The sequence below is a fragment of the Martes martes genome, assembly GCF_963455335.1.
Source record: "Martes martes genome assembly, chromosome: X".
In the NCBI taxonomy this organism is placed as follows: Eukaryota; Metazoa; Chordata; class Mammalia; order Carnivora; family Mustelidae; genus Martes; species Martes martes.
The window spans coordinates 107,087,147-107,114,514 of NC_137897.1; the positions used below are offsets into that span (position 1 = coordinate 107,087,147).

General features: G+C 47.6%; 1 protein-coding gene across 2 annotated transcripts in view; it reads right to left on the reverse strand.

Annotated features, from left to right (window-relative positions):
• Positions 1-27,368, reverse strand: part of ARHGEF6 (Rac/Cdc42 guanine nucleotide exchange factor 6) — a 101,782-nt gene that overhangs the window by 64,076 nt on the left and 10,338 nt on the right. Inside the window, exons 1-4 of one of the 2 annotated variants that reach the window (XM_080795842.1) lie at positions 26,154-26,533; positions 5,959-6,043; positions 3,664-3,788; positions 2,278-2,479 (exon numbers count right to left, since the gene is read on the reverse strand). In XM_080795842.1, coding sequence (XP_080651968.1) covers positions 2,278-2,476 — 199 coding nt within the window. In that variant the 5' untranslated portion in view covers positions 2,477-2,479; positions 3,664-3,788; positions 5,959-6,043; positions 26,154-26,533. Of the gene's footprint in view, positions 1-2,277; positions 2,480-3,663; positions 3,789-5,958; positions 6,044-26,153; positions 26,534-27,368 lie in introns of those variants that run through there. The other variant, XM_080795841.1, reaches the window with a different exon arrangement.

Genomic DNA, 27,368 nt, shown 5'->3' on the forward strand with positions numbered 1-27,368 from the left:
TGTGAAGCAGACAAGTAAGCAAAGACCTAAAGGAGGTGCGGGAACCCGTCATGCAGATCTGGGGAGAGAGTCCCGGGCAGAGGGGCAGCCAGTGACGCAGGTGTCCGTGTGGCTGAAGTAGAGCGAGGGGGAGAAAGGTCAGAGAGGACGGCAGAGTGCTTGTGTGCAAGCCAAATCCTGGAGGACCTCGTAGAGTAGTGAAATGACCTTGGCTTCTATTCTTTTTCAGATGGGGAGCCATCACCCAAGTTCTGTTTTGAAAGAATCACTCTGGTTACTCAGTTTAAATGAGGTCTCATTTAACTAGCAGGCTTGCTGGCCCCTGCTGTCCAGACCTATCCTTGACAGGTGCGTAAGATGCTTCTGAGGGTTACCTAGGTGCTCAGATCAGAGCCAGAGCTTGTCATGGGAGTCCTTAGCTGAGCTCCAAACCAAAGAGAATCTACGAGAAACTTGAAGGGAAGGGTCCAAAGCCCGGGACCAACAGCCAGACTGCGCTACGAGGCATGTCAGTGAGGGACATGACGGTGAAGGCATGCTGTCTGTCCACTTCCCGTGTCCTCCCAACAATGCTTGGGATTCCCAGGCAAGGCAGCAAGTGCTGTGGCTTTTAATTTTGTGGATGAAGACACGGAATCAAGGAACAAAGCTAGTATGAATCTGGAAAGTCAGAGACCCTGACCACCAGCTCACAGTAACTGAAAGCTGTAGCAAGGGGTAAGAATCAGCCGCAAGGATCATCAAAACCAAGGAAATTCCAAGCAAGGTGTGGAAAAATATTTCAGAGCTCAGGAGAAACATCGTGATTCCCGGCGCAGTAATGAAAAGTGATAAGGGGCACCCGGCGGGCTCAGTCAGTAGAGCCTGTGACTCTTGATCTCGGGGTTGTGAGTTCAAGCCCCATGTTGGGTGCAGACATTACTTAAAAATAAAATCTTTAAAAAGTGCTAAGAAGTCTACATATACACATGTAATTATAAGTCTGTTAGTAAACATTTATTCCATTAAAGGAGATGCCCTCTCCCAGACCCCTGCCACTCTTAAATGAACACACAATACAGAAAGTATGCAAACTAAACTTTCTCTTAAATGCTTTAGGGGAAAAAAACTCCGAACAGGGGCGCCTGGGTGGCTCAGTAGTTAGGCGGCTGCCTTTGGCTCAGGTCATGATCCCAGGGTCCTGGGATCCAGCCCTGCCTCGGGGTCAGGCTCCCTGCTCAGCAGGAAGCCTGCTTCCCCCTCTCCCACTCCCCCTGCTTGTGTTGCCTCTCTCGCCGTATCTCTCTCTGTCAAATAATAAATTCTTTAAAAAAAAAAAACACCTCCAAACAGTGGTTATCTGGGGGAGGGTGCAAAGAAGATTCACATTATCTACATTATGTATCTCTGTAATGTTTTAATTCATTTATAGTGAGCCTATAATTATAGTCGTTAATAGTATTAATTTTGAGGCATTAAGAAAACAATAAAGACATCTAGGAAAGAAAAAATGCACTGAGCAGCTAACCACTCAAAGGAACCCTTGGGTGAATATTTTGGGGAAGTAAAGAGATATAATAATGTGAATAAGTGCACACTATGTTATCTGCATTGTGTATATCTTTATATATCAGGTGGTATATATATTTGGTAATATAGGCAGGGCCTACTTTCTTAAATAATAAAAAAGCAAGGAAGTTACCTAAGAAAGTTCTAGAAGGACTACTGAAGAATCATTAGATTGCATTCTCTGGATATTATTATGAAAGAGGAGAAGCAGTTAGCAGTACCCGAGTTAAGGAAAATCTTCTTCAGAATAAAAGCAGCCAGACAGCTTGCAGCCCTACTATTGTTATTTCTCGAACACATCCCGGAGGCATTTAGACTTAGGTCTGCTTAAAGAGCTTAGGGCTAAAAAAAGGAAGTTAGCACATGGCCTCTCTTATTATTGTGTTCTACCATGGTGAGTCTTGGAGCGGCAGGAAGGACTGTGCACTGTCTTCCACGGGCTAGAATTAGTAAACAGAAGGGGACATAGTTAAGGTAGAACAGTTGTCTGAGCTTTGAATTCTTTGGCTTTTTTAGGTTTTTGCTGCCTTGATGTAATCTAAATACAACACTATTTCAAAATGTCTAATCACAGATTTTTCTCCCCCAGTTCTCTTGCACCCTTATTGTTGGCATGCACGTGCAAGTACAAATAGTTTCTGGGAACCCAGTAAAACGACCAGCGTCGCAGTAGGAACATAAGAAAGTACAAGAGTCGCACTCAAACAGGCTTTTAAAAGATCTACTTACCACTGGATTTAATTTCTCGGACATAATTACTAGGGAACCAGCCTGTTCTGCCATTTAATGTGCCTTCCCACCAGCCTCCTTCTTCAACTCTGGTGACATAAATGATGTCCCCTTTACAAACCGACAGCTCGTCTTCATTAGTCTGCTTAAAGTTGAATCTTGCCTTTACTATCAACTGATGGCTTCCATTTTCCGTCATCTCCTGGAGAAACAAAAGCCACACCAGATTAAGCGGCCCCCCCAAATGGGGCAGGGGCAGAAATTAAACGAATGGAGGCCAGTAAAGTGAAACCCCAGGTCTCCCTCAGTTTTGAGTTTTTAGCTGAGGAGTGGGCCGGGGTGGGAGGTGGCTGGGGGGTGGAGGTTAGTAAGCCCCTCGAAAGCACATGTAACCTTCTGCATTCGTGAGAATATGTATTTTGAAGGGGGGGGGTCACAGCTCTCATCTCCCTCTCCCTCACCAATTATCTGAAGGTACTTATTTAAATGAGCCGCCTCTACCCAACACACAGACACGGTCTTACACAATTACACAGCCAAGATTAGGTACTAATCTACCCATAAAATCTGCCACCCACCTCCCCATTGCTAAGAATATCTTAAATTGGCTAAGATTTAGTCACTGGCAAACACCAAATGCCCCCCCGTTACCTGAGTGGGGAGTCGTTAAGCTGTCACGGGCGCTTTGAGAAGCTGATGAGCACAACGGACCTTTACCCGAAACACACCCCTGGAAGTTCACAGGCAGGAGATTCTGCGCACAATCTGAGAGGGTCCCGGGGCTGTGGAACCATCGTGTTCATCGGCTCCTCAAAGGGATCGTGATCTCAAAAGGTTAAGCGCTTTGGAAGTAGTTAAAGTGCTTTGGAAGCAAGAGCTCTTGATGGCTTAGAGCAAGTGGGTGGCTTCTGACAGGGAACAAAGTCTCTAACGAGCAGAAGACAGGCGGTTCCTCCCCGATAAACGCTCCCATTAAGACCAAATGCAAAGACAACGGGGTACAGCCAATGCGGGAGCTCCTCACAGGCCCCCCAGGAACACAAAGAGAAAAACTAAACTGACGATCACGATGATGAGAACAAGTAAGAGACGAGGACTGAAACCGCCATCAGGAGGTAGTTCTAGTGACTTCCATTTGTAGAGCCTTCTGCGGGGAAGGATTCACTCGGCTCGAGGAAGGGGAAGAACTCCGGGGCTTCAACCCCCGGAGTTTCTGACCCTCTGGCCCACAGGCCTGAACTGGCAGCCGGGTTTCAGAGTCGTTCTGGGGGCGACGCCCCCAACACAGAGGCCAGCTGTCTCACCACCGAGGCAGCTGAAACCGGGCCAGGGGATCTCATCTGACGGATCTTAGAACGGGCAAGGGGAATCGGGTTCTGTACTTACCACTGCCTTGGACTGCCTTTGCGGGCCTGGAGGTGCGCTAACCACCGCTCCCTGCGGGTTCGTCTGAGAACTATTGGCAGCACTAAGAGAAGAGGAACGTCCACATGGTCTTTCTGAGAGCTGATCTGTGAAAAGAAGAAAAGGCAAGGTAAAGGGAACTGCTCCTGTCCGAAACACAGCTACAGAGCACGCCGTCTTTCATGGGACATCATCAAAGGCTCCCGGGGCCGTCCTCCTCACGGTTACGGCTAGGGACGTGCCAAGTGCGTTTCATTCCGCACCACCCGCCCCCTCCATGCCGGCGGCCAGCTTCGTCCCGCGTAACCTTACTGGCCATCGCTGTCCAGTAGAATGAAAAACAGCGACAAAGCCACATTTTCGCTTAACCCATTTCCCTACCACTGGCCCCTCTTGAACCAGTGGCAACAGTACGCCCTGTTATCCAAGGCAGAACTATATTGGGTACCAAACAGCTGTTTGTGGCTCTTATTACTTTGAAATATTTCAAACTTCTCTCTTTGTGTTTTGGCCCTTAACTGGGTGGTTCTCGTCCTCGTAGGCAGCAGTATGTGTGGCGTCTGTGACCAGCCTGGGGCTGCGGAGGGGGGGTCGCTGGGGTGGGAGCGCGGGAGGAGAATCGGAGAGAGAATGTGTGCCTGGGAGAGATGCAGTCTTGACACCGAGGATCCTTCTTTGAAAAACTCAAATTCAAGAATCTTCTCTTCCTTGAAACCTTGTGAAATTCGATCAGACCAGCGCTGAGCTGGATGTTTTCCGTATGCTGACAGCGTGCTAAAGAGAGGAGCTAGCTTCTTGACAAATTCAAATGAGGGTTCTTTTCCTCTCCATTTATTTTTAAAAGACATAAACTGCAAAAGTCTAGAGCCCAAACATTCCCTAGGCGACAAGCTCAGTATCCAAGTAATTTCCTTGATGTTTTAACTTTCACCTCCTTATATTTTATAAATATCTGTGGCAAGGGAAGAGACTGTAAAACCTGCTAGCAGAGTTTGGCAAAAGAACGTATAATTTGTATGGCATAATGTTAGAATTACACGATCCTCCCTGCCCAGCCCTGGGTGCTTGTCGTGTGTGTTAAATATAGTTCCTTGAATTAGCTGTACTTTCTGCTACGCGCCTTGCAATGGCTCAAAAGCATTTTTTTTTCCCAAATAGCAAAAGAACAACTCCAGAGAAGTATTTTTACACTTATTGCTATTATATACAGCTCTTTTCACTAAAACGGTAATTACTTGATAGCTTTGGCATTGACTACATTGTCTGCTCTTGTTCGCCAATCATCTCATGTGGGGAAGTGGAGCCTTCCTAAATAGACATTTTCTCAAGGGCGGGGACTGTATCTTACACTTCCTTTGTGGCGCTTGGCAGTGCTGGGCACACAGCCTGTTGACTTTCCAACAGTCTGAACCCCAAGAGCCACGCTCGGGCATTAAGGGTCGGGGCTCCATCTGATGCAGGTCTGAATCCCGGCTCTGCCACTTGCTAACTGGGCAACCGGGGGCCTGACTTCCCTTATCTGTCATATGGACCTAATAATAATACCTACCCCTAGAATTGTTTCAAAGATGAGCCCACCGATGATTCTTAGAATTGTTTAGACCCATGGTAAGGGCTCAATGCATTTTTTTTTTTTTTTGGCTCAACGCATTTTAATTCTGGTGATTTCCATCCAGCTGTAGGTAAGATGCTGTCTCGCAGAAGGAGTGAAGTTATACTCCAAGATATCCACGTTTTCTTTACATTCTTTAAGATTTATATTCAATACCTCCGATGTGGTGGCTATTAAGCGTTTAAATAATAATTAAAAAAAAGGATTTTTTTCCATTCACTAGGAACCTGAGGTTTCATTTCCAGTGCAAGGTTACTGATGGCTTCCTTTGCATGGAGAGACACATACAAAAGTCTGAGAAAAACATGTCAGTAGGGGGGACAGGGAAGTGACAGCTTATCTTCTGCGAAGTTTATGAAAAAGAGAACTTGTCTTTTCCTTTTCTGTCTTGTTATACTCAGGGGCTTATTCCACAGCTTTGAACAAAATAGCTTCTTGGTTCTTATCCTTATATGAAGGGCACAGCAGTAACATCTGTGAGAGGCGTGTTAAAATCCTACTCCAAGGACAATTAAGGCATCTGACCCCCACTGGGATTTATTTGCCAGGAGAGGAGAAAAGTGCCCCGATCGAACCGTCCTGGCCACAGTTGGCTCCCAGGGGAATGAGAAGCCTGTGGATCCAAACATGTCACGCGCCACTCATAAATCACAAGACCAGCTTACCTTCTGTTGCCTTGTTGACAGCTAAAAGTGTGCTCAGAACCTTGGAGAAGTTGACCCCTGAATAAAGGTCATCAGGATCGAATACCTATGAGAAAGGAAATTGAAACCGTCAGACACCGTTAAGTATTCAACTCAGCAAACCAAACTAGCCAACGGCCACTTCCTCCGGCTCTCGGGAGACAAAAATGTACAAGCTGAGACCCAAACCTCTGTGCACCTTTGGGAGAAGTGAAAACAGCAGCTGAGCCACCTAATGACATGTGGGAGGCCATCGGTGAGTCAGAGCGCAGCAGTGATGGGAAATGAGAGCCAAGCTAAGAAGCACAACCCACAAGCAAATGCGCTCATCCAACCTGAGCATGTCAATACTCAGCCCAGTTCCAGAAAACCCGAATGCATGGGTTACAGTTCATGCCTGTCACCTATACAACGTACTGATGGTCCGCAAAGAAGGGGGCGGGACTTTTCTGACATGTTTCCAAGCGCGTGGTTTAATCACCGGATTCAGTAGGACCACTGTCCACACTGCCTGTTCCTCTGCTCCCCGTCCTCCCCGCTGCCACACACTGGGTCCCAGTGGCCGGGATCCCAACTCCATGCCACCCAAACTTTTCCAAGGCCTGCCTTTGGCTCCCAGCCTTGGTGCCTGATTTCTGCTGCTTGACCTTGCCCCTCTCAGCCCGTCTTCATGGATTTGAACCTGTGCCGGCTCTTCCTGGCCTCAGGTGACTTTTTCAGATGGGACCTCTGGCCTTCCTAACAGTACTCTACCGTCAGCAACAAAACAGGAAATAAATACAACATTTCACTTTGCCTTCATTCTGACAGGCCACTGTCCTGAGTGAAGACACCAGTCAGCTGTTGTTTTAAATACAAATTAATTGTTGATTTATAAATGTATTCAACGTATTAAAATGAATGGACAATTCTTCTAGTCTCATATACGTGTATTTGAAACTAGAAGCATCCTCGAACATAGGCACAATCCACGAACTTGCGAACCAATGACGTGGATACACTTATCTATGGGAAACCCAAGCCCTGGACGGAAATGCACCTTCTAAAAATGTTTCATTCCAGGAGGTCTAGAAGTCTGAATCTTCTTTTCCCAGACGCAGTGATGGGAATAAAATGTACCTCTTCGTGTGGGACAAGACTGGTAATGGGCCTAATTAATTCCTAATCTGCGTGTTTTCTGGGACAACGTCAAGGCAAAATTTTCTCTTCTTTGTGTACATATTCTTCAAGACCTAAACTCTGTCTCTAGAACAAAAATATATGGTAGCCATTTTTTTTTCAAATTGGGAAGGAGTATCAACCTAGATACTGTACGCAAATATGAGCCTAGAGAAGTCTGCCTATTCCGGGATTCATGACTGTGCTATTCATTTAATCAACGAATGTTCTGCAGTCAAACAACACGACCGAAGAGCCCAATCACATCTAAAAATGACACACTAGGGGCGCCTGGGTGGCTCAGTTGGTTAAGCAGCCACCTCTTGATTTGGGCTCAGGTCATGATCTCAGGATCATGTGATTCACTCTCTCTCTCTCTCTCTCTCTCCCTCTGCCCCTCCCCCAACTCACATGCACGGACGCGTGCTCTCCCTCTCTCAAATCAATCGATCGATCTTTGAAAAAAAAATAAAAACAAAAATGACACACTAATCTACTTTTAGTAAAGGGCTCATCCCAATACTACTCAAGAGTCAAATGACACTACAGTCCAATACAAACTTCAAAGTTGTCCAGGAATAATTAGGCATTCTGTTTCAGGATGCCAAAGTCTGGGTGAACAAGATACGACAGACCCTGGAGAAAGAACCTAGTATCCCAGAGGATTCCGGATTCACTGAACTTCCCTTAGGGCCCATCGGTGGGGAAGGGTTAATGCCATGCACACCGAAACGCTAACAAAGCAAAATACTCATTCATTTTTAGCCCGTAATTCTTAATGGGAGCACAAATATGTGTGTGCACGTGGAGATGGGGAGAGTCCAAAAGAAGAAGCAGAAATAAATATGAGCAAAATAAGGCAGGAGAGCAAAAGCAGTCATAAAAAACCTGCCCCTTTCTTTTTCTGTTGCTCCCTCTCCAGGCTGACTGACCACCGGTATGTGGCAACACTGGTGTTATTCACTCACACCGGCACTTGGCTGGAATCAGGACAAATCACCCGATCAGAAAATGAAATGTACATCATCAGCAAGAGTCAGCCACTGCACCTACCGGAGGGGCGCTGCCGCGACAATACAGAGTTTCCTTTTTGGAAAAGCCCGATACACTTGAGTTTACCCAGGGACACTTCTCGCTAAAAGCCTGTTCTGTAGCACAAGGAGCTATACCAGAAGGAGCTAGAAGAGGCCTCTAGGGCGGAGTACAGAAAGCAAAGCCTAAGAGCTACGATTTGCGAGCGGTGGAAAAAGCAAATATAACCGGCAACCCCGTCCACAGTACCACACCCTTCCAAACCTCAAACTGCGTGGTAGTGAACATCGTATCCCAGCTGGGAAAAAGCAGAATTGTCCAACGTGGAGTGGGCATGGGGAGAACAAGGAGAAGTAGGCTGCGGGACAGGCCATTTGCCTCGGGCGAATCCCAACCATTCATACATACAAAATGGAGAGGCAATTCCCCTTTTCTATCTGCAAAGCACTGGGGCTTGTTAAAGGAAATGCAAATTTGCATATTTACCCCCGCCTGTGCTTTTTCATCTTCTGCCACTCTGTGCAAGCCTCACTAGCCTGCTTACTATGGCATGAAGCGGAGTCCCAGATGAGCTGAACTTTCTCTCTACCATTTGGGTCCAGAAATTAGCTGGTTAGTTTCCAGTTGGATCTGCCAAGGTCGGATGAACAGCAGGATTCCCTCCCTCCACGGACCACAACTGTGATGCAGACGAGAAAGAAAGCGTTGCTTCTCAGGCTATACTGCTAGATGCTTTTAAGGTCCCGCTCCCACAATGGGATGAGGCGGGGTTCAAGGATATCAACAGCAGGGTGCCTGGGTGGCTCAGTGGGTTAAGCCTCTGCCTTCAGCTCAGGTCATGATCTCGGGGTCCTGGGATCAAGCCCCGCGTCGGGCTCTCTGCTCAGCAGGGAGCCCGCTTCCCCCTCTCTCTCTGCCTGCCTTTCCGCCTACTTGTGATCTCTCTCTGTCAAATGAGTGAATAAAATCTTAAAAAAAAAAAGGATATCAACAACAAACATTTACTCTACTCTGGGTAAGCGGCAGGAGAGACAGAGATGAAACTTCATGAAAGATGGGTTTTTTTTTTTTTTTCTTTTTAAGTACTGTTGACCCTTGAACAATACGGGTTTGAACTGCACAGGTCCATTGACACGTGGGTTTTTTTTCAATAAACGCAACACAGTACTATACATGTATTTTTCTCTTCCTTATGAGTTCTTAATAACATTTTCTTCTCTAGCTTACTTCATTGTAAGAATGCAGTATATAATACATATAATGTGCAAAATATGAGTTAACTGTTGATGTTATCAGTGAGACTTCTGGCCAATTTACATAAGATTACCTAAGGTCCAATTCTACATCAGCAGCTGAACTCAGACAAGACATTTTATTTTGGTTAAAGATTTTATTTAGGGCGCCTGGGTGGCTCAGTGGGTTAAAGCCTCTGCCTTCGGCTCAGGTCATGATCCCGGGGTCCTGGGATCAAGCTCCGCATCGGGCTCCCTGCTCAGCGGGGACTCTGCTTCTCCCTCTCTCTGCTCATGCCTTCCCTCTCTCTTTTTCTCACTCTTTCTCTCCCCCCCAATAAATAAAATATTTTAAGAAATAAAATTTGGGGCGCCTGGGTGGCTCAGTGGGTTAAGCCGCTGCCTTCGGCTCAGGTCATGATCTCAGGGTCCTGGGATCGAGTCCTGCATCGGGCTCTCTGCCCGGCAGGGAGCCTGCTTCCCTCCCTCTCTCTCTCTCTGCCTGCCTCTCTGTCTACTGTGATCTCTCTCTGTCAAATAAATAAATAAAATCTTTTTAAAAAATAAAAATAAAAATAAAAAATAAAATTTTAAAAGAGATTTTATTTATTTATTTGAGAGAGACAGAGAAAGTGTGTCCCTTGGGGGGGGGGGCGGGCAAAGGAAGAGGGAGAGAGAATCTCCAGCGGACTCTTTGCTGAGTGCAGAGCCCAACGCAGGGCTCAATCGCACAACCCTGACATCACAACCCAAGCCGAAACCAAGTCGGGCGCCTAACCGACTCCACTACCCAGGCCCCCCACAAGACATTTAATCTTTAAATGTTTCCGCACATTTTAACATTTCCGATCTCCACCATGCCGGAAGCGAGGCAGGGCTGCGCTGAGCTGCCGGTTCCACCTGGCGAGGGGTCGGCCGCGTGGGGGTCCAGCCCATGCTTCCAGGGCCACGCTAAACTGCTCCCCGGCGCCCTGCTCTCACCACCTGAGATAACCTGTGGCGGCCCCCGCCACATCCTTGTTCCGGGAAGAAGCCGCACCGCATACTCGTTCAGAACAGGGGAACGTCTCTAATGTCACGGGGCTTCAGGACCGTTCAGTTGACTTCCAGTTAAAATAAATTTAGGGTTTGGGGTGATCACAATAGGCTCCATCACTCAACTGTTAGCACTAGAACCCCATGGACCTAGATTCTGCTTCAGGCCCTTTAAAAAAAAAAAAAAACCCAGAGTCCAAATGTTTTAAGAATATTCCACATCTCCCTTGTTCCTGCTGAATAAAATCTCAAATTCACTTAGCCCGTCTTGAGTCACATTCTCCAATTCTCCCAGCTGAGCACGCTGCCGCTGTTAACCCCTGAACTTTGGAGGAAATGTCATTACACGGGGCACCAGAGCAAGCCAATCAGAGCTGCTTAGTCATACGTCACCGGGTGGCTCTGTGAACACACCAGGGATGCTTCCACACAGCTCCCACCGACAGCGGTCACGACGTCAGCACCAAATCATGCCCGTAGCTCAGGCGTGGCACCCCATGAGCCACTGGCACTCCCCCTCCTAGAATGCGGTGGATGGCATTTGTACTGTGCCTGGCTTTAAATGGTAACTTCCTATTTGATAGGGAACACACTTAAAAGAGAGCAAATCCTGCCCTCCGGTCCTCTCTTGTTTCCTTCCTACCTGCCCACTTCGGCCATTCAGGGGACAAGATCGGACCTTGGTGTGGGGCTGTGATGAGAGCAGTCTCTGAAAAGAGCTCCAGCGTGAGGGTCAGGAGACAGCGATTCCAAGCCCAGATTTGTCACTGCTGAGCAGCTGTGAGCACCTTGGGAAAGTCACACCGCTTTTTTTGCCGCTCAGTTTCCCATCTGGAAAGTAAGAGGTGACAGATGTCTTTGGCCAGACCAGGCACGTTAGTTGTGTCCCCAAGGTCCAGAATCTGATCTTCGATTGTCATGGCTCTTGAGAGTGGGCTCATTGTAACCAAGTTCACAAAAGGCCAACACATCGAGTAAATGGCCAATTTGCTAATTTCTGCTCCAAGAAACAGACCATTAATAAGATTGGATAGTCCCATCTTCTAGCCAACATTACTCTCTCCCAAGAGGGAAATCTGCATGGTAAGCCAAATCAGAACTAGAAATTTGTTGGGTAGTATACAGTCAAAACAAAGGGAGTCTGGGGTATCACAAGCTAATGTAATTACTACCTGTTTATAAGCAGACTTCTTCAAAATGTCATTTTGAAAATGACCTACTGGGGCGCCTGGGTGGCTCAGTTGGTTAAGCATCTGACTCTTGATTTCAGCCCAGGTCATGATCTCAGGGTTGTGGGATCAAGCCCCCATCAGGCTCTGTGCTCAGGGAGGAGTCTGCTTAAGATTCTCTCTCTCTCTCTTCAGTCCCTCCCCCTTCCCTCTCTAAAAACTATTAAAAATAATTAATTGATTAAGTAATGACCTACTTATAAATTCTGGCTCTATCTTGCTGCCACCATCTAGTGGCACTTGGCCTGTGATTGTGGACAGTTTTAACCAATCGATGTTCTTTTGTCCCTGCGTTTATATGGAGTCATTTTACGTAAGTAATAGGGGTTTCTAGACTGCCTGGACCTTAGAGAATCCAGAGCCAGGAAGTTCAGCTCCATAGAGCTTCTGTGACAGGAGTGAAGATCTGAGAGTAACGCCTCATCTCACGCCTCATCACGACATCACCAAACCCTGTCCCTGAGGGCCACTGCAGAATCACCAATGCCTTATGGCTTCCGTTCTTCCTTGCTAGCACTCCTTTAGGAGAAAAACACTTTCTCCACAACAGGGAGTTCTCTTCAACTGATTTTTTTTAGGATTTTATTTATTTATTTGAGAGAGAGAGAGAGAGAGAGAGAGAGCATGAGCAGTGGGGAGGGGCAGAGGGAGAGGGAGAAGCAGGCTCCCCGCCGAGCAGGGCGCCCAGACCCTGGGATCACCACCTGCGCGGAAGGCCGATGCTTAACTGACCGAGCCACCCAGGCGCCCCTCTTCAATGGAGTATTAAGTGTTCCGGAAAGAGCGATGGACAAGGAATGACACAGGTATCTTGGCCAGGACCGTCGCAGGATTAAAAAGAGAAAGAGACAGAATAACTGGGTTTCGATAATTTCACCAAGAAGAGAGCAGGCATGAAGGGAAGAAAAAGATGAAATCTCCCTTGTGAAAAGGGCTTGCCAAGCCCCGGACGGGAAGCAGGGCGCCTAGAAACAGCTGCTGCTCAGCCGGACGCCATTGCGGCCTGCCCCCCGCCCCCACATGCCAGTCACTAGAACCTTCCAGGGAGCCACGCTGGCTGCCGGTTTTGACGGGTGGGGTGGATGGGTAATTCCTCAGCTGCCAGAGCATCTGGGTGCCAGGCCTGGGGGTGTCCTCCCCAAGCTCCTCACCCCCACTCCATCAAGGAAGGGGACTTCTTCCCCGGCATTCCAAACTGGAATGCAGAACCCATTTTCCCAGAGACACAGTCACGTCTGCCACTTAGTGTGTGAATTTTATAGCTCAGCCACGCTTACTAACCAGGCGGCTGTGGGCCAGTCGGAAATCTTAATCAGCACGTAGAACTTGGCTTCCAGGGGGAAAAGGTTTTCTGTATTGCGAACAATAACTTACAAATCAAATTTCGGAAAAGACTCCGTTTTACACTGAAGAATGCCTGGTCCCAGATTCATGTCCACATCCGCTACACTTTCTCCTTCTGCTTTCAAGTTGAAGGATGAACAATTACCCTAGCACTATTTATTCTAGAACTGCGCAGGATTAGAGAATCAAGTGATAACATAGGAAGAAGGTGAGAAGAGCCTCAGGAGTCGTAACAGTTGACAAGTCCCGCCTGTTCCATGGGGCCAGTTAGGAGGAGACTCCCACAGGCAGACAGGGCTCCTGCAGCTCCCGCTTTCCCGGGGAGTCAGCCAGGGCTGGAGGCCGGGAGGCCTAGCAGAACCAACAGCTTCACTACAGAGTCCACGCACGGGGGAGACTGGTGTTACATGAACCCCCCACAAAGATCAGCGAGGGAGGAGGGCCATGAAAAGAGGAACCACTGCAGGCTGCTTTCTGCAGCAGCTCCTCTAGCCAGCTAATCTGCTGCCTTCCAGAAGGTTCCGCCTTGCCTTACCCTCCGGCTTCTTTCTTCGGAACTGCCCCAGCCTCTCAGTCTATAGAGATGCCGGACACTCAAGCCTTCGGCCACCTACCAAGGTCATGTTCTCTATTCATTCTGTGGATGTTAAGATTAGCTCTGGATTTCCAACAAAAAGGCGGACCCTTGGAAGCCCAAACTGCACCCCACAGAGCAAGACCAATGTCCAATGTATGAGAGACTCGAGAAACAGTCATTCATTGGCTGATCAGCCAGAGGAACTTAAACACAAATCAGGCCTCGAACGCAAGGCCCGTGAAGCCAGTTCTTTGAAAACTTTCTCCTTTCTGGATCCTGAGTGTCTAGAAGCAGGCGCTTAATAAATATTTGATGACTTGGGGAAAGTTCAGAAGCTCTTGCCAGCAGATGATTAATCACGACTGAAGAAAAAGTATCGCCAAAATGACAGGAGAGTTCAAAAGAATCAGCCTAAGGAAGAAACAATCAAATTTCCACATGACTTTGCAGGAAACACCAATTAGCTAACCTCACCATACGCCCAGACTCATCAATCAGCAAAGTTAAGCCGCGTGACTGTGAGATGACCAAAGGTGCTTCCAACTCCAAGGCTGTGCATTTATTTCATGGAGTTATGTGCCCAATTTGGGCCAAGTCTGCAGTTGCTGGCCTGTCCTGGGTCATACTGGGGCCTTTCATTCTCCTCATAAGGCGCCATGACCTCCGCACTACAGGGAAAGGAAGCGGGGAGAGCACTGTGGGATTTCACCGCTTTGCTGGAGTTGGCCATATTTTTGGAACTGCTCCACGATACATCGCTTAAAGAACAAACACTATAAGCCAAACTCACCAAAACAGGCTCTGAGTCACAGCCAGAGCACAGTGGGATGCGGCAAAATATGCCGAAGGAACTCACGAAGAAGCAAGAGGGGGTGAGAGGCAAATCGAAAGCCGACAATCCGCATGCCGAGACTCCCTCGCACACCAGCTTAGCTGGGTAGGAAGGCTGTTTTGCCAAAGTTACAACCATTTTCTTTCTTTAGAGATCACTCTCAACAGTGTATCTGGCAAACACTTCAGCATTCCTTGCTTATGTGTATGGGTGAGTCACCTTTTCAAAAGTATGACATTTCCAGAGATGCCCATGAATGCCCAACACACATCAATCAATCAATGAATGAAGGTTCCTCCATCTGGTCTCAAACAAGATTTACACGTAGGATGCAATCCAAACCTGGCGAGGTGGGTGGTTGGGAGCTCACCTATCAGACACGTCAGGAAGGGAGGAATTTCCATGAACCTCCATGCTGCTCAGCCTAATGGAACACAGTCTTTAAGGGCCTACAAAATCCAATCCCCAGTCTTCAGGCTGGCATTCGGATTTCTTCTCAAGCCCATCACTTCTCACCATTGTCAACTTGTATGGCCCAGAAGCCACTTTCTTCACTGTGCCTCTCTCCAATATGCACACTTGTCCTTACGTAAGAGTGCCCTCAACCATCCGAATCCCAGATGTCCTTTGAAGCCCAGATGACATCACCCCCCCTCCACGGGGTCTGCGCCAGACACTACACCTTGGTACCCAAAGGCTGCTTCTTCTGAACTCTGTGTTAGCTCTAGACTCCGGACCCACTAACTTGGATACCTCGCCATACGCTGCCGTCCACACTGTTAAACTCCACAATTTCCCATAAACCTGCTGCCTCTTCCCACAATGCCACAGGCACAGCACCCACCGGACAGATGGCAAACAAGTACCTGCTGACTACGGTGCTTTCCTTTTCACCTAAAAGTTAAACAGGTAGGGCACCTGGGTGGCTCAGTTGGTTGAGAGATTCCCTCCAGCTCAGGTCATGATCCTGGAGGCCCGGATCAAGCCCCGGATCGAGCCCCAGATGTAATCTCGCATCAGGCTCCCTGCTCGGCGGGGAGCCTGCTTCTCCCTCTGACCCTCCCCCCGTCTCATGCTTTCTCTCTCTCTCAAATAAATAAATAAAATATTTTTAAAAAGTTAAACAGGTATTTCTTCCACCAGAAACACCTGTCCTTCTGGCATGCCTTCCCTGGAAGCAAAGACAGAGGAAAGGTCATTTTTGTTTGTTTGTTTTCTGGTAAAACTTGATCAGTCGGGGCTCATCTATTTTTCCATCACTTGGTAAAATTCTTTGGAAGACTGTGATTGAGAGTCATGAAGAATGCAGATGAAGCATTTATCTCACCAAAAGGAGCGAAGGTACTGCCTGGGATCACTTGGGAGAATCCCAGTTACAAAGTCCTAATGCGCAAGTGTCACACCTTGAAAATCCAGTGAAATCAAGAGAGTTTGGTAACATAAGAAATAAGAAGTGTGGGGCGCCTGCGTGGCTCAGTCTGTTAAGCATCTGCCGTCGGCTCAGGTCATGATCCCCGGGGTCCTGGGATCCAGTCCGGCATCGGGCTCCCTGCTCAGCGGGGAGCCTGCTTCTCCCTCTGCCTGCCTGCCTCTCTCAATCACTCTGTCTGACAAATACATAAATAAAACTTTAAAGAAAAAAAAAAGAAGTGAGCTGAGGGCTAGAAGGGCAGAGAAGGTCTTCCATATAACATGGGACCTAATTCACACACCATTAATCTTCCTTTCTTTCTTTTAATGAAACATGTACTCTAGCTTGGTGTAAAGAAACAGTAAATACTTCAGTATTTAGTATTTAGCTTTCTTTTCATCCTTATTTTCATTCACTGAAGAGTCATTTCTATGAATGAAAGTCAACTCTTGATAATCTACGTAGACTCTTAGATATACAAGCTATCTAAAATACATTCTTAAAAATTCATCCTGGGGCCTCTGAGTGGCTCAGTCGCTAAGCATCCAACTCTCGGTTTCAGCTCAGGTCATGATCTCGCAGTCGTGGGATCGAGCCCACGTCAAGGCTCTCCACTGAGCGTGCAGCCCACGTGAGATTCTCTCTCTCCCCTCCAGCTCCCAAACACGCTCTCAAAAACAACAATAAGAACAAAAAGATAAGAAGTCATCCAGTCATTCTTCATTTAACAAATATTTACTGAAGACCTGGCATACGCCAGGCACCAAGAGGTAAATCTGTTGGAAGACGAGAAATAAAATGGATAGTATGTAAAATCTGGCAACTAAAGGAGTCACCCACGGGCTCACCAAAACCACTCTTTCCCACTCTGCTGTCTGTCGTGGAAGGTACTTTTGCAATCCCAAATCAAGATGTTCCCCAGTCCATAACCCACTCCCAAACACCAGCACGTCTTCAACAACGCAAAGTGGCCACGCTACAGCAAAGATGCCCAGTCACGCTATCACAACGCATAGGGCCCCCAAAGAAGTAGTTACATTTCTTTTGGTGTTAAAATACTGCATTCTCGGGCGCCTGGGTGGCTCAGTTGGTTGGGTCACTGCCTTCGGCTCAGGTCGTGATCCTGGAGTCCCTGGATCGAGTCCCACGTGGGGCTCCCTGCTCAGAGGGAAGTCTGCTTCTCCTGCTGACCTCTCTCCTCTCATGCTCTCTCTCTCTCCTCATGCGCACTCTCTCTCTTTCTCTCAAATAAATAAATAAAATTTTTAAAAAAATATTGCATTCTCGGTTTGTATACGTTTCTCACAAATTATTGGTCAACAGCCCCAGTCGGCTGGAGACCTTGCCATGAAGAAGAGACAAATATAAGATAGAATGTTCCTTAGTGTTCAGGTCTGCTCCACAGGCTAGGCCCTTCATAAAAATGATGTGAAGACCCTGACACCTTAAAGATGCCTCTTAAAATAACGTCCGTGCTTCCCAGGGTAGAGAAACCTGCCTGCTATTGTCTAGAGCGAGACAAGCCCTTAATAATGGTGTCACTCACCGCTGGGCAAACCACCGCCTTCCATCTAACCTTAATTTAATCCTTTCTTTTCCCTGTTGCCCGTTTTAATCCCTTAGCTGATACATCTGATCTCTGTAATAATATTCAGGTCCCCAAGAAAGTATAAAGCTGGGATTTTACTCTATTTGTTTAAGCAGAACTTAATTAGGAAGATAAATCTTCTGCCAGTAGTCAAGCAGAACTGATGGGTGGCTCTATGTTCCTCCGAATGAGCCACCTCTCTGAACCCAGACTCCCCTCTGTGCGGTAGGGTCCAAGTCGGCCAAGGTACAACAACAAAGCCTGGAGCTAATCAGACAGATGTCTGGTATCCTAAGTCATTCTTCCAGATGACAGCAGAGGAAGTGGCAATTCACTACTGAAATACAGAGGTGGAACACCTTCGGGATGGGGGGACATATATCCCCTCTAAAACGTTGGCAAGCAAAGGCCCTACAAAACTGACAGGTGCCCTCCCTCTTCTTCACTTGCAGTTCCAAGGCCAGACCTTGCACTTCCTTTTGGTACTAACCCCAAAGTCATTGCCAATGGTAGGGCACACCTTCTGCTGTGCCAGCAACAACTGGTCCTTGGGGGCTGCCTCGAACGGTAACGTATGACCGGATTAGAATGGGGCTGGAGTAGGGGAGAGCTGGCCAAGACTGTGTGCTCTGGGGCTCCCAGCAACAGTCCGGATTAGAATCAACATGAAAACCCAATTAGAGGGAATGAGATTTAAAACAAGATAAGGGAGACTCAGCTGATCCAATTTTCTAACAAAATGCATGCCTTTTGTTATTATTAATATACATTCAACCCAACCCAGAAATGACATGTTTCCTTTTTAAGTATTATATACCATGTTTTTTTGTATAGAGGCAACTGACTTTGATTTTCTCCCTCCACTATGCCCAATTTGACAGACTTACTACTTATTTCCCAGGGGGCAAGGGGAGACTTTTTTGTCGGTCGTTACCAAAATAGAAAACCATTTGTTGAATTGTGTAATTTAACTAAAACAACAAGCATCTTGCTCTGGGGTGTATTTTTAAGTTTCAAGCTATTGTAATTATAAAACAAATGTGTTTGCTTTAAAAGACACAAAAATTAAAAATAAAACAAATAGAAGACACAAAAATTAAACTACCTCACCCAGGTAGTAACCGTGAGAAACTGAAAATATTCTTTTATCACCTTCTAGTTTCTGCATAGACTAGAAAAGAGCAAAAAGCATTCCTGATTTTTTCAATTCCAAGAGGAACCCATCCAAACTGTTTCTATTATTAGCACACAAAATGGTAGCTAAAGAAGTTACTGTGGCTAACAACTGAATAATTCATTGTCTCTGAAGAATTCGGTTGCTTTGTCTTCTCCAGAACTGGAGCCCCACACATCTCTAGTCTAGAGTTCTTATAAAGGAAACCATATACAAATTGCTTTCAGCAGTTAAAAATTGGCCACGCAAAGCATTGAGAACAACAGCAAGACAACCAGCTGGAGACCTTAACGTGAACTTTTATATCTGGTTCATAAAACTCTTGAGATTATACGTAAATTGACAGAAATTATAATTAAAGGTTCTAGTCTCTGTTCTGTGGATATCATTGAGCTACAATATCACTGAAATTTAAACAGTCTTTAGGGAGCCCTCCAAATAAAATTAGTAAACAAATTAAATAGGACATATAAATAATTTTAAACACATATCAGTACACTCTAATCTAAATTCAAATTATTTTCTATGATGTGAGGCATTGAGAATTTCAAGTACAAAAAAAGAAAAGAGCTTCAATTAGTGAGCGAAAGATGGTAATAATGTTGAAAGGCCTGATGTGTGCTGGTCAACACGAGAACAGAGGCCAAGGCCGCCACCACGATTCATCCAAAGTTCCCAGAAAACACTCTGCTTGGTTTTGCCTTCAGAAGAAGGGTGTCAAGTATTAGAAAATGTGTGGGCATTTTACCTTCAACTTTACTTTAAAAAAAATGGATTTTTTTCCCACAAACAAGAAGTCTCTGTCCAATAAAGCATGGAACTAAGAAACAAGATGGCCGGATTTTGTTTTCCTGTTTTAAGGTTCCTCCCTGTTTAAATTCTCCAAGTAACTGGTATAAAAGCCCAGAAACCTGGAAGAAGCCATCATCCCAGAGAGGCCACAGTTTACTCCGCCCTGTATTCAAGTTTTTTGTTTGTTCGGTTCAGTAGCCTCCACACCCAGCATGGAGCCCAAGGCGGGGCTTGAACTCACGACCCTGAGATCAAGACCTGAGCTGAGATCAAGAGTCAGACACTTAACCAACTGAGGCATCTGGCAAGTTGTTTTCAATGTTAGGATTTCTTTTTTTTTTTATTTAATTTTACTTCTTTTCAGTGTTCCAAGATTCATTGTTTATGCACCACACCCAGTGCTCCATGCAATACACGCCCTCCTTAATACCCACCACCAGGCTCACCCATTCTCCCACCCCCCTCCCCTCCAAAACCCTCAGTTGGCTTCCCAGGGTCCACAGTCTCTCGTGGTTCGTCTTCCCCTCCAATTTCCCCCAACTCCCTTCTCTCCATCTCCCCATGTCCTCCATGTTATTTGTTATGCTCCACAAATAAGTGAAACCATATGATACTTGACTCTCTCTGCTTGACTTATTTCACTCAGCATAATCTCCTCCAGTCCCATCCATGTTGATACAAAAGTTGGGTATTCCTCCTTTCTGATGGAGACATAAGACCACCAAGCCGGCACTACAAGAAATATTAAGGGGGGTTCTATAAAAGAAGAAAGAACCCAAGAGTGACATAGAACAGAAATTTACAGAGACAATCAATAGAAACAAGGACTTCACAGGCAACAAGGTGTCATTAAGAACATATCTATCAATAATCACTCTCAACGTGAACGGCCTAAATGTTCCTGTAAAACCACACAGGGTTGCAGATAGGAGAAAACAACAGGACCCGTCCATATGTTGTCTCCAAGAGACCCATTTTGAACCTAAGGATACATCCAGACTGAAAGTGAAGGGATGGAGAAGCATCTTTCATGCCAATGGGCCTCAAAAGAAGGCCAGGGTAGCGATTCTCATATCAGATAAATTAGATTTTAAACTAAAGACCGTAGTCAGAGATACAGAAGGACACTACATAATTCTTAAAGGGACTATACACCAAGATGATCTAACAATTGTAAATATCTATGCCCCCAATATGGGAACAGCCAACTATATAAACAACTGTTAATCAGGATAAAGAGTCATACTGATATGAATACACTAATAGTAGGGGATCTTAACATGCCTCTCTCAGTAATAGACAGATCATCCAAGCAGAAAATCAATAAAGAAACAAGAGCACTGAATGACACATTGGACCAGATGGACCTCATAGATACATACAGAACATTCCACCCTAAAACAGCAGAACACTCATTCTTCTCAAGTGCACATGGAACTTTCTCCAGAAGAGACCACATACTGGGTCACAAATCTGGGCTCAACTGATACCAAAACACTTAGATTATCCCCTGCATATTCTCAGATCACAATGCTTTGAAACTAGAACTCAACCACAAGAAAAAGTTCGGAAGGAATTCAAGCACCTGGAAGCTAAAGACCACCCTGCTTAAGAATGCTTGGATCAACCAGGAGATCAAAGAAGAACTTAAACAATTCATGGAAACCAATGAGAATGAAGACACTTCGGTCCAAAACCTATGGGATACAGCAAAGGCGGTCCTAAGGGGGAAATACATAGCCATCCAAGCCTCCCTCAAATAAATCGAAAAATCCAGAATACACCAGCTCTCTTCACACCTTAAAGTGTTAGGATTTTAAAAGAAGATCTCTCTCTCTCTAAAGTACGAGTCACTTCTTAGAGTTTGCTTAATATAACTAAAGACTTAAGTGAACTTTTTTTTTGATAACTCAATGTTATCATGCGTGAACACTGGGGTATATTAAAATTCCAGTTACAAACTAGCTTTCATTGAGTCTTCTCAGTGCCAGGCACTGTGCCAAGTGCTTTCTCTGCTTTCTCTCATTTACAGCTAAGGGGTAGCGTATACCTGATACAGCGAAGTAGCACATTCCTAGTATTACCTACCGCTACTGCCACCGAAGTTAGCGCACACATAAGAAGTGACCAACCCAGGTCAGTTCAAGTCCAAAGCTCAGGCTCTTAGGCACTGCCCTGCTATGCGACTTCTCAAGAACACAGGTTTCCCTGACCAGGATTCAAACCCAGACCAAGGTAGGGAAAGTCACAAATTCGAGCCACTGAACCGCAGAGCATGTGCTGAGCTGCCTGACCTCGAACCAGAAGGCCCCAGATGGTTATGTACTCGGGAGTCTGCTTTTCAGAGTCTCCCTGTCTCCTTTCCGGGCGTGCTGTTGATTTCATTTCTTCCATGTTGTACATGGATACGTACTCTTTCTATCACTGCCAGTACATGGAGGCCCTCCCGGCCCCCCTTCTCCTTTTATCACAACCTTCTATCTCCATGCTGTTCTCCAATTTGCAAAGTGCTTCCACATACCTTATCTCATCTAATCTAATTTTCTGTTTCTAATCTGTTTGGGGATGAGGAACCAGATTACCCATAATTCCAACATGCTTAGATAAGTAAAAGTCATTAGGCTTCAAGGGAGATCCTGAGGCAGTCTCCCGGGAATGAAGTGCGGAAGCCTTGGGGCAAAGATTGCGGGGGGGGGGGGGGGGGGGGCATCTCTTCTACAGTCCAGACCTTCCTTGGCCACTCACTGGTGCTACTGGTCATTTAGCCACTAAACATTTACTGAGTACCTACTAGGGGCACATGTTATACTGAATGCTGGCATTTTAAGAATGATCAAACTCAGCTTCCTGCCTTTGAGAAGTGCCAAGACTAGGAGAGAGATAAATGTGTCCACAGATCCCTATCAGGAGTGGTCCGCCGGCATTAAGAGAGCCTGGCACAAAGGATTATGGGAATGAAGACGATAACTGCCCGATCCAGCAGAGAAGATTTTCTAGAAGATCCGAGATTCTGGAGGAAGCTTGGTACCTCTTTCTTTACGGTTCTCAATTAGGTGGCAGACACTGGAGGTTGCTAGATGGCTGAATTCTAGATAAACCATGGACGTGGTTCTCACATCTGGTTGCACATTAGAACTGCTTGGGGACCTTCCAAGAAACAAACTAATTACAAGACATGGTGACTCTGGGAAACTGCTGGGCAGAAGCTACTGAAGCCAAACACAGACATACCCGTGACCCAGCAGTCCCATTCCCATGTACAAACCCAGCACCAGCAGCCGGGCACGAGACACGCATGGCGCACAGCGGCGCGGTTCACAGCAGCCCAAAGCTGGGAACAACCCAGACGGCCGCCAGCAGGTGGACGGATAAACGAAAGATGGTACATCCACAGGATGGGATATGACCAGCAATAAAGAGAATGCACCGTTCGGACCCACGACATGGGTGACTTGTACAAATGTTACCCTGAGTAAAAGAAACCTTATACAAATGAGTACCTACTATATGATCCCACTCATATAATAGGCCGAAACAGAAAAAAATGACTCTATTGTCCTAGAAGTCAGGGCAGTGGGGTCCACTGGTAAGGGGTGTGACTGGGAAGGGGCAGGAGGGTGGCTTCCAAGGGACGATAATGTTGTGTTTCTTAACTGGTGTGCTGATTATATGGATGTGTCCAATTTGTAAAGGTTCAGTCAAACCATATACTTAGAATTTGTGCGATTTCTGAATTCACATTATATTTCAATATGAAGTTTATTTAAACATTTAAAAAAAAAGAATACCAGGGCCCCTAGGTGGCTCAGTTGGTTAAGTAGCTGACTCTTGATTTTTGTTTTGTTTTGTTTTGTTTCTTTAAAGATTTTATTTATTTATTTGACAGAGAGAGAGAGAGAGTGAGAGCACAAGCAGGGGGAGGGGCAGAGGGAGAGGGAGAAGCAGGCTCCCCGCTGAGCAGAGAGCCTGACATGGGGCTCGATCCCAGGACCCTGGGATCATGACCTGAGCTGAAGGCAGACGATTAACTGACTGAGGCACCCAGGTGGCCCTGACTCTTGATTTTGGCTCAGGTCATGATCTTGGGGTTGGAAGATCGACCCCCGTGTCAGGCTCCGTGCTCAGCAGGGAGTCTGCTTCATATTCTCTCCCCCTCTTACTCTGCCCTCCCATGCACTCTCTCTCTCTCAAATATATAAATAAATCTTTTAAAAAAAAAAAAGGATTCTTGTGGCGCCTGGGTGACTCAGTGGGTTAAAGCCTCTGCCTCTGGCTCCGGTCATGATCCCAGGGTCCTGGGATCAAGCCCCGCATTGGGCTCTCTGCTTGGCAGGGAGCCTGCTTCCCACCCCCACCCCCCGCCTACTTGTGATTTCTGTCAAGTAAATAAATAAAATCTTAAAAAAAAAGATTCTCTCTTTCCCTCTCCCTCTTCCTACCCCTTTCCCGCTCTAAAAAAAAAAAAAAGAAAAGAAAAAAGAAAGAAAGAAAGAAAAGAAAGGAGATACCCAGGCCTGGGCTCCACTTACAGACCAATTAAGCTCAGTGCTCAGTGGGGGTGGGGGGGACCTCACATTTGTATTTTATAGAAACTCCCCAGATGGCTCTGATGTACAGCCATATCTGAAAACCAAGGGGCTTAGTGTTCCTGTATTTATCAGTAGCTCCTTTGGGGGACAGTCTGGCACATGGCAAAGGGAATGAGTTCTGGAGTCAGACCCATCAGCAGTGATGTTCCGATTTGCACTGACATCTGTCTGGATGATCCCCAAACCTCAGTTTCCTGCACTGTATGATGGGCACGACACCAACTCCCTCCCAGGATTGCGGGCAGGATGAAACAAGGCAATATACTTAAAGCACCTAGCACAGTACCTAGAATATAGCAGTGGGTGCTTACGAAGTGGTGGCTAAGTGGTAGCTATTCCACTCCTTTTCCTCCTTTGCATCTAAGTACAGTGATGAGCAGATCGCTGCAAACGCACAAAACCCACACTCTCCAATTTCTCCTCCTGAATGAGTTTCTTTGTAAAGACCGGAGTAATATTATACCTGGACTAATGATGTCAAACCTGCTATTCCTGAAGATGAATGGAGAGGACACAGACTGTCCGTAAATACAAACCACAGACCCTCCTTTGGAAGGCTTTTCTCCTGCCCTCATCCTTAAGAACAGCGCCAGCCCTGTGCGAGCAAAGCCAAGGCCAAGATGTGAGTTGGCAAAAAGAACAGAAAAACGAGTAGCTTGGAAGACGTACCATCCGTAAAATGTGCCAAATGAAACGCTGTTGTATAAAATGTCGTAGTTTAGTAAAAACAAACCAAACAAAAAAAAAAAAATGCTGAGCTGAGAGCAGAAGACCCAGGTTGGAGTTTTGATGCTGTGACTGGTGAGCTGTATATGACTGGTTAACTAACTTTTCGGTTTCCTACATGCTTTGCAAGGGCCCTGCGAGTTTCAGATAAGGTACGTAGAAGGCATTCGAAAAAAAATTGAGCAGCAAAGAAACGCAAGACGATGATACAAGCTGCAAATTTACTCTGTTCCAAACTCCAATCTCCAACCACCACCACCCCCGGGGAGACTGAGAACTCTCTGATATTAACCGCTCCAAGCACACCCAGCCTGAAGCTGACTTATGTAAGAAGGGACTGCAGCACTGCCTGGCATGTAGCGTAATACTTTGCTTAAGAGAAATCCTTGGAAATGCCTCAGCTGAAGTCCAAGGGCAGGCCCAGGCCTTAACGTTTTGGAGAGAGGTGCTCTCAGTCACAGAACACCAGAACTGTGGCTGGAGCAAATGATGTCATCCAAGCTCCTCTTACCATGGTCAATGTCAAAATTAAGATAGGAAGTTCAAGGACAAATTGTGGGCTTTCCAGGCAAATAGAAGTTAGAAAAGCAGTTTGGACCTTAGAATCTTGCTGTTAAAATTGTTAATACCTTACAGAACATCAACTGAAATTTATCCTATTGTGTGATTTTTTTTTTCGGGGGTTAAGTGAAGCTTTTATTCACAAAACCGTAAGTAGTTGCATAGGCGAATATATTCCCTTATTCCATTTGTATTCCCACTACACATTAAGAAAAGGGAAGAAAAAAACCATGTGAGTCACCCATACAGCCCCAAACAATAACAAACCAAAAATAAAAATAAGATTTTTGAAGAGACAGAGATAAACAGAGATAAACTTTAGGGCTCTCCACTCTAGAGCTAAGAAACGAAATAGCTCAAATACCTGTTGGGTTCCTAAATGACTGGAAAATGAAAACTCGAAATTAACTATGGGCACGTTGGTACACCTTGCAGAGTACAGGTCTTTCCCCATCCACAAACCATTCTTGCGACCGACCTGTGTGCTCAATGCTGAAAATCTCCCCAAACGTGCGATGCCGGGGACTAAGGGCGTTGGGGCGCGGGGTGGGGGGGGGGAGACAGGCATCAAATTAGTATCCAAAACAGTACTGTCGACTACTGCCCTGGTTCCCGGGGAAAGAAGGAACCCTGTCCGCTGCAAAGCCGGCGGCCGGAGCCGGACAACTCGCCCCTAAGTTTGGCACGTCCTTGCTCCGCGCCCTCGGCCCCCGCCCCCCTCCCCCTCCGGGTCCCCGAGATCCCAGGGCACCGCCAGGCCCGGGCGAGAACCGACCCCGCGGCTGGGGCTGCGAGCAGGGGGAGGAAGGGCGGCTCCTCTGCACGCGGGTCCTTCGGCCCCACCCCGGCCCTCGCGTCCTCGCCTTCCCTTGACCCCGTCGCCCCCAGACAGGTCACCTGGCTCGGCCGCTGCCCGCTGCTCCTCCCGCTGCTCGCTCGCTCGCTCCGGCCGCGCCGCGCACCCGCCGCCGCTGACTCCTGGAAGCGGCTCGCCCTCGCGAGTCACGGGGCCGGCGAGCGGGCGGGCGAGCCCGTGCCAAGGCTGCGGGAACCGTGCACCGAGCCGGAGAGGGGACCCTGCCCTGAGCGCAGCCGCCACCCGAGCGAAACTGGAGAGCTGGGCTCGGCTCGCCCGGGCGGGGAGGGGCGGCTGCAACTTTGCTCCCGAACGCGGGCGAGGAGGGGGCGCCCGTCTCCAAACTCCTTGCAGCGCCCGCCACCTCTCCAGCCTAAGGATTTGCTTTATGCCTTTTTTTTTTTTTTTTTTTTTTTAATCTAAAGGGAAGCCAGATTCTTGCCCTCAAGTTCTTGCTTCCAGGGCCGTGCGGCTGGGCAGGCAGAGGAGCGCGGCGCCGAGCGGGCTGCGGGAGACGCGCCCGCTGGGTGCGCTGGCGGCGAGCCGGGCCAGGGCGCGCGGGGCGGCGGCGGCGGCGGCGGCGGCGGGAGGGCGGGAGCGGCGGCCCGGGGACCCCGCTGGGCTGCGCGCGCTGGCCCCTCCGGGCCCGGAGCCAGAGCCCGGCAGGGAGGGCGGCCTGGAGGGACCGGGCCAGCGGCGGGGAAGCGGTGACCCGGACCTGGATCGCCGAAGTAGGAACTGGAAGTGACAGCGGCAGAGCAGCTGCCGCCGCCCGGGTAGCCGTGGCAGCGGCAGAAGCCACGGTGGAACGGGGACGGCCACACTGCGCATGCTGCTGCCGCCGGCTCCGGCCGAGCCCCGGGCCGCGGGCGCCTGGCCTGCCGCCGGCCACTGCCGGGGCCTGGGGAGGGAATCCCGGCCTGGCGGACTAGCCCTTCCTGGCGGCCCGCTTCCTGCTGCCGCTCCCCGACGTCAGCTGGAACCCCCAGCTCTGTGCCCAGCCGCCGAGAAGGCGAGAACGGAAGCGCTCTCCGGCGGCCCTCAACAGCCGTCCCTTCCCCAGCTACCCTAGATGCCCTTGCTGGGCTCTCCGGTAACAGGACCCAGGTCAAAGGGGCCTGTTAGGAGCATAATAAGGTTCACGACAGATGTGGAATATTTACTGCCTTACTTGAAGTCCAGTTTTTACAGAAATATGATGCAGTCGGTAAAAGATTAGGATGGCCAGAGCCCGGGAACTCAGGGAAATTCCATTA